Source organism: Pipistrellus kuhlii, unplaced genomic scaffold (assembly GCF_014108245.1).
Source record: "Pipistrellus kuhlii isolate mPipKuh1 unplaced genomic scaffold, mPipKuh1.p scaffold_m20_p_1, whole genome shotgun sequence".
Lineage (NCBI taxonomy): Eukaryota > Metazoa > Chordata > Mammalia > Chiroptera > Vespertilionidae > Pipistrellus > Pipistrellus kuhlii.
In genome coordinates, this window is record NW_023425404.1 from 603,740 (window position 1) to 619,596 (window position 15,857).

At 42.3% G+C, this 15,857-nt stretch overlaps 1 protein-coding gene across 3 annotated transcripts in view; it reads left to right on the plus strand.

Annotated features, from left to right (window-relative positions):
• The first annotated feature begins 4,881 nt into the window (after positions 1-4,881).
• Positions 4,882-15,857, plus strand: part of NRDE2 (NRDE-2, necessary for RNA interference, domain containing) — a 35,657-nt gene continuing 24,681 nt past the window's right edge. Inside the window, exons 1-3 of one of the 3 annotated variants that reach the window (XM_036428991.2) lie at positions 4,882-5,040; positions 14,077-14,185; positions 15,605-15,838. In XM_036428991.2, coding sequence (XP_036284884.1) covers positions 4,977-5,040; positions 14,077-14,185; positions 15,605-15,838 — 407 coding nt within the window. In that variant the 5' untranslated portion in view covers positions 4,882-4,976. Of the gene's footprint in view, positions 5,041-6,017; positions 6,125-14,076; positions 14,186-15,604; positions 15,839-15,857 lie in introns of those variants that run through there. The other 2 variants (XR_006740066.1, XM_045573027.1) reach the window with 2 other exon arrangements.

The following is a 15,857-nucleotide window of genomic DNA, read 5'->3' on the forward strand; positions in this document are numbered from 1 at the left end:
GTAAGAAGATTCACACATTTGCTTTTTTTTGGCGATGAGAGGAGGCGGCGAGAAGAGAGGTGCAGATGGGAATGAAGGGGGAGGAAATACACCAGCCACTCCTGCCCCACACTGAGGAGAACTGCCAGAAAGACAAAAGTCAACCAGGTAAAAGGGTTTTTTTAAAAAATATATTTTTATTGATTTTTTTTACAGGGAGGAAGAGAGAGGGATAGAAAGTTAGAAACATCAATCAGCTGCCTCCTGCACACCCTCTACTGGGGATGTGCTTGCAACCAAGGTACATGTCCTTGACTGGAATCGAACCTGGGACCCTTCAGTCTGCAGGCTGATGCTCTATCCACTGAGCCAAACCGGTTTTGACTAAAAGGGTTTTTTAAATGGAGACTAAAATCAAATCAGTTCTTAAACTGTCACTTTCCTATCAAAGAAATGCAGCTTGAATAGAGAGGATTTAACTATTTACTTAAAAAATATTTTTTTAAATAAAGAATTTATGTTGTTTCATTGATCTCTTTCATTATCAACATAACTTATAAAACATATATTCCTGCCGGGACCGGTTTGGCTCAGTGGATAGAGCGTCGGCCTGTGGACTGAAAGGTCCCGGGTTTGATTCTGGGCAAGGGCATGTACCTTGGTTGCGGGCACATCCCCAGTGGGGGGTGTGCAGGAGGCAGCTGATCGATGATTCTCTCTCATTGATGTTTCTAACTCCCTATCCCTCTCTCTTCCTCTCTGTGAAAAATCAATAAAATATATTTAAAAAAAAGGAGTGTAAAATACTTAACAGCACATCTCTTAAAAACACACACACACACACACACACACACACACACACACACACCAAAAAACCCCAAAAAAACCCACCCATATATTCCTTTCTGGAAGAACTTCAATCACAACAAAAGCTGGGCATTTTTAAAAATATATATATATTTTATTGATTTTTTACAGAGAGGAAGAGAGAGAGATAGAGAGCTAGAAACGTCGATGAGAGAGAAACATCGACCAGCTGCCTCTTGCACACCCCATACTGGGGATGTGCCCGCAACTCAGGTACATGCCCTTGACTGGAATCGAACCTGGGACCTTTCAGTCTGCAGACCAAAGCTCTACCACTGAGCCAAACCGGTTTCAGCTAGAGAGATTCTTGAGTTTGTGAATTGAGATTAGGCACCAATAGGCTAGTTTAGCTATGGCTGAAGGACTATCACTTGAGATAGTAGGCATTTCCAACCTAAGACATTTCTACCCTCCTCACCACCCATCTAAAAAAAATAAAATGAAAAGGAAGGGAGATCATACCAATGAAGTGATTCAGGCTCTTATTTTCTTGTGGTATCTCCTGTCTCCAAAGGCACATTTTCTTTTACTTCATGAGTTCATAGGGGTTACCAGAAAGTTCCTTAAGATGGAACGAGTTGATAGACCAGTTTCTCCAGGTTGCCTCAGTTGGTGGGTGAGGATTCTTTCCTTCCTAAGATGAAAGGAGTTTGCTTTTACATTTTCTGGGTAGACCAGTTTTAAGAGTCCCATTCTTTCCTGAAACCAGCTGGAACCCCTCCAGACACTGGGATCCAGACCCCAGAGTGCGGAGATGGTGTCATTGACTCACTCACACTGTCATTCTGTATTATTTGGGACTCCTGGTTATAAATGACGGAAAGTCACCTTGAATCTGTTTGAATTGGGGAATGTATCACAAGAATATTGGGAAGTTTCTCAGAATCCAAGCATAGGAAGTAGGCCCCAGGGACAAATAGAATTGGCATTCCAGAATTTCTGGGACCCTCTTCTCCAACTGACATCGGCTTTCATCCTTCTCCCTCCACAGACAGGCTACCTCTGCTCCTCCACTACTTCCTGAGCTATGGCATCTTGCAGTCCAGACACAATAAGAGACACCGTGTAGCTTCTCTTTCTCAGTTCTGGTTCCAAAGTTCCTGGAAGGGAACTTTTCTTGGCTTGGCTAAGAGCCAAGACTGAGCACCCACAACCCGAAAACCTGGCTGAGTTGAGTCACATAGTTACCCTGACCAACCAATCAGATGAGGCCAGGAGAGTGAGGTCACATTGTACTAACATGACCACATTGTAAATTCAGAAAACAGGATGCTTATTAAGCAAAAATTAAGCTAATTAACCAAACCAAAAAAAGTGTTCACTACCTATTCTCTTTTCTATATCCTGCAAAAGTAAATGAGAATTATGTAGGTGCTATTTTGTCAACAAACAAGTACCGAGCACCTAACTATCTTGGGTCTAACTGCCTCTTGCCAATCCTTTTGTTCTTATTGTGTTCTCCAAGACATTGCTTAAAGGCCTTTTCCTATAGTTTTCAGCCCTTAATCATGCCTACCTCTTCTGCATTCTCCATGGCTAGTCTGGCTGTCTACTTTACTGAGATCAAGACTGTACCTCACCATCTCTCATCCAACTCCTTTGCTACTAAAATAAAGGTCCTTGTCACACATCTCTCCTGCACAATTTCTCCTTTCCCACTTTTCCTTCACACAGGTTTTCTTCCTCCAGCTTTTTGTGAGTGTCTAGAGGTAATCAAATCTTTGAGACAGGGTCCTGGCCTGGTAGCTCAGTTGATTAGAGCATCATTCTGATATGCCAAGGTTGTGGGTCCAATTCCCAGTCAGAGCACACATAAGAAACAACTCATGAATGCATAAATAAGTGGAACAACAAACCTCTCTCTCCCTCCCTCTCTCTCTCTCTCTCTCCTCAATAAAGATCTGTGAGAGAGATGCAAGCTAAATGAGAATACAACAGAAAGTGAGGTAGATGTTAGAATAACAACTTACCAATTTAGATGAGTAATCTCTGCCACAAAGAATAGAAATACTTAAAAGTGGTTGAGTAGTGCATTCTCTTCCTTTAGTCAAGCCATGTACAAAGCCAAGTCATAATTTGAAACATTTTTTGGTTTATTCTAAGGAATCCATGCCACAGCCACTGAAAATACCCAAGGTGTCTGTGTGGTGAAATAATAATAATAATAATAATAATAATAATAATAATAATAATATAATAAAAGCCTAATATGCAAATTGACCAAACAGCAGAACAACCGATGAACAACCAGTCACTATGATGCACAGTGACCACCAGGGGACAGATGCCCAAAGCAGGAGCTGCTCCCAGCCTGCAGGCCCCAGGCCAGCCAAGGTGGGTGCCAGTGGGGGGGCCCCCTGATCGCCCTGCTGGTCACCCCACAGAGGGAGGCAACCAGCAGCAGTGTGGGATGGGGCCGGCAAGTGGGCAGTGCCAGGCCAGCCAAGATGAGTGCCAGTGGAGTCCCCAATCGCCCCACAGATCGGCCCTAATCACCAGCCAGGTATGGAGACCCTGCCCAGGCACGAATTTAATGCACCAGACCTCTAGTAATAATAATAATAAAGTGAGCTGTTTGGTGCCTTCTGGGTGGTTTTTTCTATACAGAAAAGACTATTCAAAAGTTTACTTTTAGTTTTGTCTAATGGCAAAAAGTTTGCAGGAGTCCAGCAAACTATGGCCTAGGTCAAATCTGCCTACTCCAATTTGTATGGCCCATGATTTAAAAGTTGTGTTTACATTTATAAATGTCGAAAAAAAAATGGAGCCAGAGAGTAATATTTTGAGACATGAAAACTGTCTGAAATTCAAATATCAGTGTGGTTGCCACAGAGACCTTATGTCCTGCTTGTCTAAAATATTTACTATGTCGGCCTTTCCAGATCCCTAGTTTAAAAGATTGGTGTTCAGTTTATTAAAACAACAAACTCAAAACCTTAGCGTGTTTTTAGGCTTTTAAAAAACCAGGTGGTTACACAGCCATGAAACCACAACCACCACAATCAAGATAACAAACATTTCCATCACCTCAAAGAGCGGCTCCCGCCTCTGCTCCCGGAGCCAGGAAACCACCGATCTGCTTCCTGTCACTACATTTTTATTTGCATTTTCTAGAATTTTATAGAGATAGATTCATACAGTAAGCAGTCTTTTGTGTCTGGCTTTTTTTTTTCTTCTTTCTTTCTTTTTTTTTTGGGGGGGGGGGGGAGGTGTCCAGATTATACAGATTTTGAAATTCTTTCATGTTGTATCAGTAGTTTATTCCTATTTATTGTTATGCTTAAAGAAACTTAAAACCTTACATTTTAAAGTTTCTGTATTATGCCAAAACCGGTTTGGCTGTGGATTGAAAGGTCCAGGGTTTGATTCTGATCAAGAGCATGTACCTTAGTTGCGGCCACATCCCCAGTAGTGGGTGTGCAGGAGGCAGCTGATGGATGATTCTCTCTCATTGATGTTTCTAACTCTCTATCTTTCTCTCTTCTTCTCTGAAAAAAAAAAATCAATAAAATATATTTTTAAAAATTTTTCTGTATTTTGGAACATTTAAGCATACCTAACGAAAAAGTTCCAAATAGTGTATGAACCCCCATACACATATTACCTAACTTCAACAATTAACTTAGGGTCAATCTTGTTTCAACCATACCTCCACGCATCAACTCCCTCCCTTACTACTCACATAATAAACTAATTTTTAAGTGCTTTCCAAGAACCAGGCACAATGCTAATTAAGTACCTTACATGCTCATTCAATTTTCAAACTTTTTGCAGACAAGGAAACTAGAGCTAGAGAGTTTGATTAACTTCACCCGGTTAGTAAGCGATGGCGTGAGTTCGGGGGTGGATTGTAATCCCAACTTCCTAAGCATTTCCCCGCTCTGAACAATTTCACCTATTGATCTCCATTTTTTTCTACAGTTCTCTCTGAAACTTGCTGGCATCAAAAATCCCTGGGCGTGGCCTCGCCCCGCCAGCCCCGCCCCTTCAAGCCCCGCCCCACCCCGCCTGAGTGAGCGTCAGGAAAACCACACTTCCCAGAGTGCACCGCGGCCACGATGGCCTCACTACCGGCGTCCGCTCGCCGGGCGCCATTTGTGTAGCCGGGAACGGCGGTGCGGCCTGTGACAATGGCGCTGTTCCCGGCCTTTGCTGGCGTTAGTGAGGCTCCCGATAGCGGGAGCGCCAGGAAAGGTAAGCGCACAAGAGGGATGAAGAAGATACTCGGCGGGGCGTAAGACGTGGCTTCTCCGCCCCCTTGCTTTGGATGTGTTGATCCACCTGTGTCCCAGAGTTCCCCGCGGCGCCGCAAAGCCTCCTGGGAAGGGCCCGTGGCCGGTCCGGCTGCTTGGGGGCGCGAGTCCTAGAGTGACGGAAGGAGAAAGACCTAGGAGGGACCCTGGTGCTGGGACCTGGATGGAATCATTCTTCCTTTGAGCCTCAGTTACTTCGCCTATAAAGTGGGAATAATGGTGCTCCACGTCTCAAGGAAACTCTTGGCGCAAATGCTGGGTCTTCTAATGCCCTCTCTCCCGTTTTACTTATTTCTTTTTTCTTTTTAAAAAATATATCCCATTGAGTTTTTACAGAGAGGAAGAGAGAGGCATAGAGAGTCAGAAACATGAATCAGCTGCCTCCTGCACACACCCTACTGGGGATGTGCCCGCAACTAAGGTGCATCCCCTTGACCGGAATCGAACCTGGGACCCTTCAGTCCGCAGGCCGAGCCCTATCCACTGAGCCAAACCGGTTTTGGCTGTTTTACTTATTTCTGAAATGCTTATTGGTTCAGTATCTTTAGGCCGAGAGCTAGGGGATTAGGACCCAAAGCCCAGTCAAGCAGTTTCCTCTCTCGACAGGCATAGCTGCTGGGAATAGAACTAACATTTATTTTTTTGAGAGCCTGCTGTGTGCCAGGTGATGGCATAACATGTTCTTTATAAGCCTTCATTGTCCCCAGGAGGTCTGTATCGTTAGAAATTGAGGCGCTGACAACCAGGCGTACCTCCGAGATGTTGAGTTTGGTTCCAGACCACCCCGTAGTTAAGAGAGTTTCATTCTTGTTGGTGGAGGGGCTTCCGTTTGAAAAAAAAAAAAAAAAAAAAATTCAACACCTGTGAAGCACATTAAAGGGGAGCTCAGTATTAGGAGGTATACCTCTAGTGAATTGTAACCAAGTCATTCTAAGTCATGCACTTAACGTGGTGGAGTCCAGTTGTATCTGACGAGGCTCCTTTGTACACATATCCCCTCAGATGGCTCTTACATCTGTATTTTGGTAATGCTTGCAATAATTGTAACTTCTTATACAATTAGTGTAATTTTGGTCATCCTCCATGTGGTCAGAACAGTGTCTATTCACTGTAGCACACGTAGCCCCTAGCATAGGTCAAAAATAGAGTAGAAGGTCACTAAATACTTGCTGAATGTAGAGAACAATAATAGGTGCTTAACAAAGAAATAGCAGTACAAGGCGGGACGTTCTAGATGTTGCTAGAGGCCTGATGCACGAAATTTGTGCACTTGGGGGTCCCTCAGCTTGGCCTGCGCCCTCTCAGTGGAGGGCCCCCTTACCGCCTGCCTGCAATGGACACGGGAGAGGCTCCCGCCACCACTGCTGCACTCTCCATCCTTGAGCCAGGCTTCTGGCTGAGCAGAGCTCCCCCTATGAATCGCACTGACCACCAAGGGGCAGCTCCTGTGCTGAACGTCTGCCCCCTGGTGGTCAGCGCATGCCATAGTGACTGGTCTTTCCTCAGTTTGGTTGATTTGCATATTTGGGTTTGATTATATAGGATCATATAGGATAGATGAACTATAGGAATGACTTCTGGGAGCTTCATATTGGCTTTAGGTAGGAGCAACCTTTAGAGGCGGGTCTTCAAGAGGTTCGAGTTGAGACAAAGTTAGTGGAAGGGCGTTCCAGGGCCTTCAAAGGCATGCAGGAAGGGGAGCATGAGACCTGTGCAGAGAACTGCAACTAGTCCAGTTTGTCTGGAAATATAGAGAAACATAGGAGGCTTGGGAATATGGTTGGGACTGGTGCTGAGGGAAGGTAGTGACCTGAATACCAGGCCAAGGGCTTATCCTTTTATTGTGGAATGGTGACATGAAAGGTTCATCTGGGGAGTGCTGCTCTTGTCTTTTATCTTAACCGGTTCTTATTGGACATCTGGGTATCTGCATGGATAATATTTGTAATGTTTGTAAAAGTGTTGTTTGTAAAGTACTATCTTAAAAAATTTAAACAACGTTATTAATCAAAGTAATTATAATTCTTTAGTATCATCTCATTGTCAATGTTCAGTCTTCCCAACTTGTCTCAAAAGTGGCCTTTTTATAGTTGGGTTGTTTAAGTCGGGACCCAAAAAAGATGCAACGTTGCATTTTGTGGGTATGTCTCTCAGGTATCTTTTAAATAGAAAGTTTTCTTCCTCTCCTCTGTTTTCCACTGCGGTTTATTTGTTGTGGACACTTCTTTCTCCCATACATATTTCCACCAAATCCTCCTGGTGTCATTTAATATGCTTCTCCCCGTGTTTCCTGTAAACTGGTAATTAGATCTAGAGAGTTAATTAGATTTAGGCTTTTTTTTTTTTTTTAGTTGAAAATAGCTCTTTGGAGGTGCTCTGCACTTGGTATTGAGTCAGATCAAGAAGATCTGCTGTCCAGTTATCTCTCCCTTATTATTATTATTTTTTAAAATATATATTTTTTGATTTTTTACAGAGAGGAAGAGAGAGGGATAGAGAGCTAGAAACGTAGATGAGAGAGAAACATCGAGCAGCTGCCTCTTGCACACCCCCCACCGGGGATGTGCCCACAACCAATGTACATGCCCCTGACCGGAATCGAACCCGGGACCCTTCAGTCCGCAGACCGATGCTCTACCACTGAGCCAAACCGGTTTCGGCCAGTTATCTCTCCCTTATGACGGGAAGATCCATCAGTGGGTTCCTGGACAACCGGGTTCATCCACTGTATTTTTAAAATACAGTATTTTACAAACAGCATTTTACGGACATTACAACCATTACCCATGCAGGATACCGAGGTGTCCAATAAGTACTGGCTAAGATAAATGACAAGAGCAATACTCCGCTTATAAACTTTCCACTGTCAGCCTTCACCCAATAATGTTTGCAGTCATTTATGATTATTGATTAGATCTATTATTTCATTGGGGTTACAAAATGGTAATTTTCTAATTTTAGCATTCCTCCCATATTTATTAGCTCAGTTATTTTATAAAGAACTTTTCCTCAACACTTATTGGGATACCCGGAAGTATAGCATAAGCCACTTCCTCTGCCTGGATGTTTCTCGGGAGCGTATTTGCCCAAGTCCTTCTCATCCTTTAAGTCTTAACCGAGCCGCTCTTCCAGGCAGCCTTCTCTGATCCACGTCCAGTGTGGATGAGGGAACCCAAGAACGTGCTGTGATTATATGCTGAGTATTTTCTCTGTTTTGGCATTTGTCCCATTGCCTGCAATGACTGCCAGTGTGTCAGCTCCCCGAGGGTCATGTTGGGTTTGTCTTATGGTTTTGCATTTTAAAAAAATATATCTTATTGATTTTTTTACAGAGAGGAAGAGAGAGAGGGTCTATAGAGAGTTAGAAACATTGATGAGAGAGAATCATCGATCAGCTGCCTCTTGCACACCTCCTACTTGGAATGTGCCCGCAACCAAGGTACATGCCCTTGACCTGAATCGAACCCGGGACCTTTCAGTCCACAGGCCGATGCTCTATCCACTGAGCCAAACCGGTTTCGGCTGTTTTTGCGTTTTTAGCACCTAGAACAGTGCCTGGCTCTCAGTAAAAAAAAAAAAAAAAAAAGTGCTGAATGAAAGAAAGAAACTCAGATTGTTTTATTCAGTGTTGTCTGACTAATAAAGCCAGTATTTGAATACAGGTTCTTCTGACTCAAGAACTTGTGTTAGAAACCACACTATGATATTAGAATGCTCTGGTTTTGGTTGTTTATACATTATCTTTGGGGTTTGGTGTTTTCATATTGTAGGTTTACTAGTGCAAGAGCTGACTTTGCCTAAGTTCTCTTTAATAACCATTTAAAAAATATTTTTTATTGATTTCAGAGAGGAAGGGAGAGGAAGAGAGAGAGAAACATCAGTGATGAGAGAGAATCACTGATTGGCTGCCTCCTGTACACCCCCCACCTGGGATCGAGCCCACAATCTGGGCATGTGCCCTGACCGGAATCGAACCTGGGACCCATCCGTCCAGAGGCTGACGCTCTAGCCCAGTGGTTGGCAAACTGTGGCTCTCGAGCCACATGTGGCTCGCAAGTCTCCGTTTGCCACTCCGTTGACTAATGAGTTTGCTTACCACAGCTCTAGCCAAACCAGCCAGGGCTCACCATGTTTAAGTTTTGAGCCACGTTTTCTGGTGTTTTTTGTAGGAATGTTTGTGCTGTCAGATTCTTTGTCACAAAGTAAGGGTTTTGATCAAAATGAAGAGCTTGGCTCATTCTTTTTAAAGAAACAACCCCATCCTCAATACATATGCTAATTTATTGATACAATGAGCCCTAGAAATGTCTTTTGAATTACCATCTCTGGAGGTGTGGCTTCACCTGAGTTCACTTAAACAAACTGGTCATCAGTGCTCTGTGGTTGTAATGGAATGGGGAATGGGTATAGAATTGGATACTTTATCCAAATGTGATTCAGAATTTAAGATGAGTATAAGGTTATGATTAAGTATAAGCAGAGGCCTGGCCTATAAGAGTAGAGGCCTGGCCTGTCTTGTTCACCACTGTACCCCCCAAAGCCCAGAATGGTGCCTGGCACATAGTAAGTATTCAATACTCTGTTCTTTAAATTATTAAATCTCTGTTTACAGTGAGGTCTAGAAGAATTATAATAGTTGTACTTTATACCTACCTAATGGCACAGTTTTGAAAATCTCTTCCATTTGTTCAATAAATTTAGGTGCTGGGATACAAAGATGCAAAGATATGGTTCAGATCTTCATTCATTCAATTATAGGACAAATATTTATGAGTCCATTTACTTTGTGCTAGGAGTTGGGACTACAGGAGTGAGTGGCCATGGCTTCTGCCCTCATGTTGCTTTTAGTTTGGGAAGAAAGGAGTTGGAGGAAGAAGAGGGAAAAGCTGGAAAGCAGTTGGTGTATTTGTTTGGCTGGCAAAGTACTTTTGTTTTGTCTTTTTCCTATTGTCACTCCCTGTAGTGTCACAGTAATTGTCACTAACCTGGTCCCTGTAGGGATTTGAGTTGTTGACCTTTGGTTTAGAACAAGCGTGTCACACTCAAAGGCTAACATGGGCCAGATAAACAAGGCTTAAGTGTATGTGGGCCGCAAAAAAATAAAAGCTTCAATTTTCATGGAACGTAGGTTTATTTCCATAGAGACATGCTGGATATAAAGGGCTGAAATAAATGAGTAATCGTTAAAATAATAGAGCATTTTAATAAAAAATTAATATTTTTTTCTTGAACATTAACTTACCATACACTGAATAACTGCACAGATTAATAAATGTAATGTAAATAAACCTATTTTTCTTGTTCACCAAAAGCAAAATACTTCCTGTTGCGTACACCAAACAAGTCAGTCTAAGATTAATTATGTGGCCATTGCTGCTAAAATATTCGCTGCTGGTATTAGTGGAGAGAAATGATGTCCCTGAGCGGAAGGTGAGGAAGGGAAATGAATGCAACACGATTATACTATCAGTCATTAGTAAATGTTGTAGTTCGTTATTAATAATTACGTAAAACAGAACATTGTAAAAATTAAATTACAAAATTTTTATTAAGACGTTTCTTACATACCGTTATATTGGCTGGGCTACAAAAATATTCGTTGTGGGCCACATAGAGCCTTTGGGCCGCAAGTTTGACATGCTTGGCTTACAGACAAAAGGTCATTTGAAAGGAAGGTAGCACAGAGGGCCAGTGATTATTTGCGTTCAAAACCCAAGAGTATTTAGTTCTTTATACTCTCTCCCCACTCTCCCCCTGCTCCTATAACCCTATATGCCTTAATTGCACCCTTAAATACTTCTCTTGTGCCCTAACCGGTTTGGCTCAGTGGATAGAGCATCGGCCTGCAGACTGAAGGGTCCCAGTTTCGGTTCCGGTCAAGGGCGTGTACCTTGGTTGTGGGCACATCCCCAGTGGGAAGTGTGCAGGAGGCAGCTGATCGATGTTTCTGGCTCTCTATCCCTCTCCCTTTCTCTGTAAAAAAGCAATAAAATATATTTTTTTAAAAACAAAAAACTTCTCTTGTACCTTGTGAAGGACTTTGGAGAGGCACACTGCTTTTGACATTGTTTTTATTTACCTTTTCTCCAGCTGTTGGCACCAACTAGAATCTTCGTCTAAAAACACACTGGAATTGTTCGAGAGCACCTCTCCCTGGGTGTTGTTTGCTCCATCTCTCCCGCTTCCTTTTCCTCTGTTCACTATAGCATCCAGTTGTTGTGGAAATAAATGTCATCTCAGCGAGCAGCAGGAACTGTTTTCATGTGCCTCTTGCCAGGAATTAGGCTCAAGGGAAGGGAACCAACCTCAGGAGGAAAAAGGAGAGAGTGGAAAAAAGATTGTGTGAAGGGTTGTTTAGCACTTACTGGCTATGACTTTACAAAGTACTTGCTCCCTCTGAGCCCTGGTTCCTGATGCTGTATAATAGAGACGGTAATCCCATAGAGGATTAGCAGCTAAGGATGGAAAGTGCTTTCGCTGGTGCTTGGCCTACTGAAGGCACTTTCTTAGAATCCTCTCTTATTTCTACTTTTCCTGTGCTTTATTATTTTTTTAAAAGGTCAATTTCTTTTTAAAAAATTTTTTATTGATTTTTTACAGAGAGGAAGGGAGAGGGAGAGAGAGAGAGAAACATCGATGAGAGAAACATCAATCAGCTGCCTCCTGCACACTCCCCATTGGGGATGTGCCCGTAACCAAGATATTTGCCCTTGACCGGAATCCAAACCTGGGACTGTTGAGTCTGCAGGCTGACGCTCTATCCACTGAGCCAAACGGGTTGGGGCTTTCCTATGCTTTTTAGCATACCTCTCCTCCTTAGGAATTTTCCTTCCTCCCTTTCCTGTTTTTCACAAACATCTATTAAACTCCTACTACTGTATGCCAGGCACTGGGTCCAGTGCTGGGGTATAGCAGTGAAGAAAACGAAGTACCTGTCACCAGGGACTAGAATACAAAATATATAAAGAACTCTCATTAACTCAATAATAAAAATAATTAATAAATGGGCAAAGGGTTTGAATTGCTATTTCTAGTCCAGTGTGAACGGCAATGAACACATGAGAAGTTGCTCAATATCAGTAATCCTCAGGGAAATGGAAATCGAAGCTATAATGAGAGAAAACATCACACCTCTCAGAGGACTGTAATATAAAAGGTAGACAGCATCAAGTTGGCAAGGATGTTGAGAAATTGGAATCCCCATACATTGTTAGTGGGAATGTAAAATGGTGCAGCCGGTTTGGAAAACAGCCTGGCAGTTCCTCATAATGCCAAGCATGAGTTACCTAGCAATTCTGCTCCTCGACATCACCCCAGGAGAAATGAAAACATATGTTCACATAAAAACCTGCACGTGAATGTTTATGGCAGTGCTATTCACATAGCCCCAAAGTGGAAACAACCCAAGTGTCCAATAACTGATGGATAGGTAAAATGTGGTGTAATCCATAAATATTATTTGGCAATAAAAAGGTGGTACATGCTATAGCATGGATGAATCTTGAAAACATGTCAAGTTAAAGAAGGCAGTAACAAAAGACCATGTGTTGTGTGATCTTGTTTATATTAAAAGTCCAGAATAGGCAAGTGTGTAGAGAAAAATGGTAAAGTGGTTACCTAGGACTGGAGTTGGGGTGGGAGGGTAGGAGGTAGGTGGTGGAGAGTGACTGTTAACAGGTCAGTCTGCAGGCCGACGCTCTATCCACTGAGCCAAACCAGTCAGGGCTGGGGTTTCTTTAGGGATGATGAAAATGTCCTAAATAATTTTACACCATATTCTTAAATCCCACTGAATTGTACACTTTATATGGTTAAACCTTATGGTATATAAATAAAATGCCAGTACAACGGTTAAAAAAATCTAATACCCTTTTCCATTCTAACTGCACCCATCTTCTCAGCTATGAATATTCCCTGACACCCACCCTAAAACAAAGTAGGACAAATATAAACCCATCCTTGGGCCCCCTTCCTTCTCCTCACCTAATTTTTTTACTTTCCTTCATAGCTGAGATACCTAAAAGTTAGAAAATAAGTAATTTATAAATAGTTCATTTAGAAGAGTTAGAAATTAATGGATAAGAAAAACTGTTTCAGACATTTAATAAATAATCATTGTTACTAATTATTAATTTTTGTTGATTTTACAGAAAGGAAGGAAGAGAAGGAGAGAGAGAAACATTAATCGGTTGACTGCCTCCTACAGTGGCCCTACTAGGGATTGAACTCGCCATTTTTGATGCATGGATTGACACTCCAACAACGGAGCCACCCCAGCCAGGGCAGTCATTGTTAGGATCTTACATAATTTTATCTTTATTTAGAAAAATTGACACCTTGTGTGTGTGTGTGTTTTTAAAGCTTCACCTGATCAGTTGCCTCTCATATGTACCCTGACTGGGGATCAAACCCACAACTTTTTGGGATGGATGATACACCAACCCACTGAGCCACCCTTGTGTTTCTATTTTCAGAGGAGTGTTTGTTATAAGGACAGGTTTATGTTAACTGAGATTGGACATTAGAATATTCTTTTAAAGAAAATACCTACTCTTTCGTGATAATCGTAAGCATGGTGGGCTTTTACGCGTGACTTGATTTTGTAACTTTTTGGAATTGCCTAGATCAAATTTGAGGTCGTTCAACACTAATGCTCACGAAGCCTTGGTGCCCAGGATGGTGGAGGGAATGCATAAAGCCTGGTTGTCTTAGGCCACACTTGTTACATGGCTTTTGCTTAAGCCACGGCCTCATATCGCAGAGGATTTCAGTCTGAAATATTTTAGAGCGTGCCAAAGCCTCATGCCCCGTGAAATAAAAAATTTCACGGATTACCTTCAGCCTCTGTGGACTATTCTGAATGTCTGGCTGACATTGGCTGTGAATGAGGATGCCAGCTGGTCAGATAGATGGGTTTCCTGCTTTAGAAATCACACTGAGCTCGTTTCATTGGTCTTTCTCTCTTTTGCATGTGCAGAATTAGATTGGCTGAGCAACCCAAGCTTTTGTGTTGAAACCGTCACATCTCTGAGCCAGCAAGCTGAAGAGGCCGCAGCTCTAGTCTCTGAAGAGTCACTGCTGACGAGGTAGGACTTTTGGTGGATGGAGTCTGAGAGTCTTTGTCGGTGACACTGTGGCTTAGCCTTGAACAAGCCTCCTTAAAAAACCCTGTGATAGAAGAGCTAAGTAAAACTCTCACTGTAATGAGGTGACCTTTGACTGTTTTCCCTTACCTCACTCTTATTCCTTCCCCCCCTTTGCACTGCAGTGGCAACTGCGTGACACAGTACCTGCCAGTAATTAGCCCATGAGGGAAATGGCATCACTGGGATCCTTATTTACTAACCTCATTAGCAATCTTTAGAATATTGATAAACATAGAACTCAGCTATTTCTTTAGTTGCATTTTCAACATTTTTGTAAAAATAGAAGGAGTTTGTGTAATATAATGTGGGGAAGGGGAAAATTTTCCTTTTTCTCCTCTGGTTCTTTTTGGCTGGCAAAATAATATTTCAATAGGAGGTAGATTGACAAGAGAAAATAGAATTTAATATTGTGTGCATGGGAACCCCCCATACAGGAGAGAGAAGAGACCCCGGATGCATGGGAGGTTCAGAGATAGGAAGGAATGTTGGGTGTATAAGACCTCCTAAAGGAGGGGTGAGGGGAGGTGCCTTCAGAAGGGCATTGCAGGATGATAAGAGCAAACCTTTAATAAAATAGAAGTTTCCTGCTCTATAGGTAGCTCAGAAGAAGCTCTGACAATCTATCATGGGCAAGGATCTCTAATTCAAATTCTTCTAGGTAGTTAAGGAAAGAGGGAAGGGGGAGAAGTTTCTCTTGAGCCTGAAGCTAAAATTGCCTTTAGCTCAAAGCAATCTGCATTTCACTGAGGTACTTCTTAGGGGTAGCTCATTCTAGACTCCACAAGAGCATAGGAAAATCTCATGAAAACTTTGGGGAAAGCAAAATCGTACATATCTCTACCCAGCGTTGAAAGAATATTGTTGTAGATCATCGAATTCAGAAATGAGCTCACTTGCCCGCCAGTATAGACTAGATGGTCCATTAATGTGATGAACCCCCGGAAGCCATGTTCTCCCAAAGCAGAAGAAACCTTAGGAAGTTGAGAGTAGTTGACACATGAAAAGGAGTTGTTTGTAGATATTTCAGTAATGATGAAGAAAATAAACCTTTTCTAATGTTGCTTTTAAAAATATTATACTTGATAAAATAACTGGTCGGTTATTTTCATTTAAAAATGTATAGATATCAAAGGATAGCTTCAGAGGCTATTAGAATTTCTTTACCTGGTTTTATTGTAGATCCAACTTTTATTTTAAGGTGAGTTGTGATCCAGGGAGATATTTTATAGTATATGGGCAAATAGTAAGTCTGTGTGAGCACTTTTAGAATGTCCTTTTACATATTTGTTTGATTTCTTATTTGCATATTATTTTCCCTCATCCTTTTCTAAAAAGTCTAATGTGGATTTTCCCAAACAGGAGTCCTCTGAAATCAGAGCTGTCAGATGAAAGTGACTCGAACAGAAACCTCCGACAAGCAAGCAGGAAAAAGAAGAAGGAGAAAAGGAAGAAAAGGAAGCATCAGCACCACAAGAAAACCAAGAGAAAACGTGGGCAGTCAAGTAGCAGTGGGTCTGAGCCAGACACTGACTCTGACAAGGACAAATCCCCCAGAGGCCTCAGAGGCGGTAACAGAGGACTGGAGACACTGAGGTAGGTGTCCTGCTCCCAA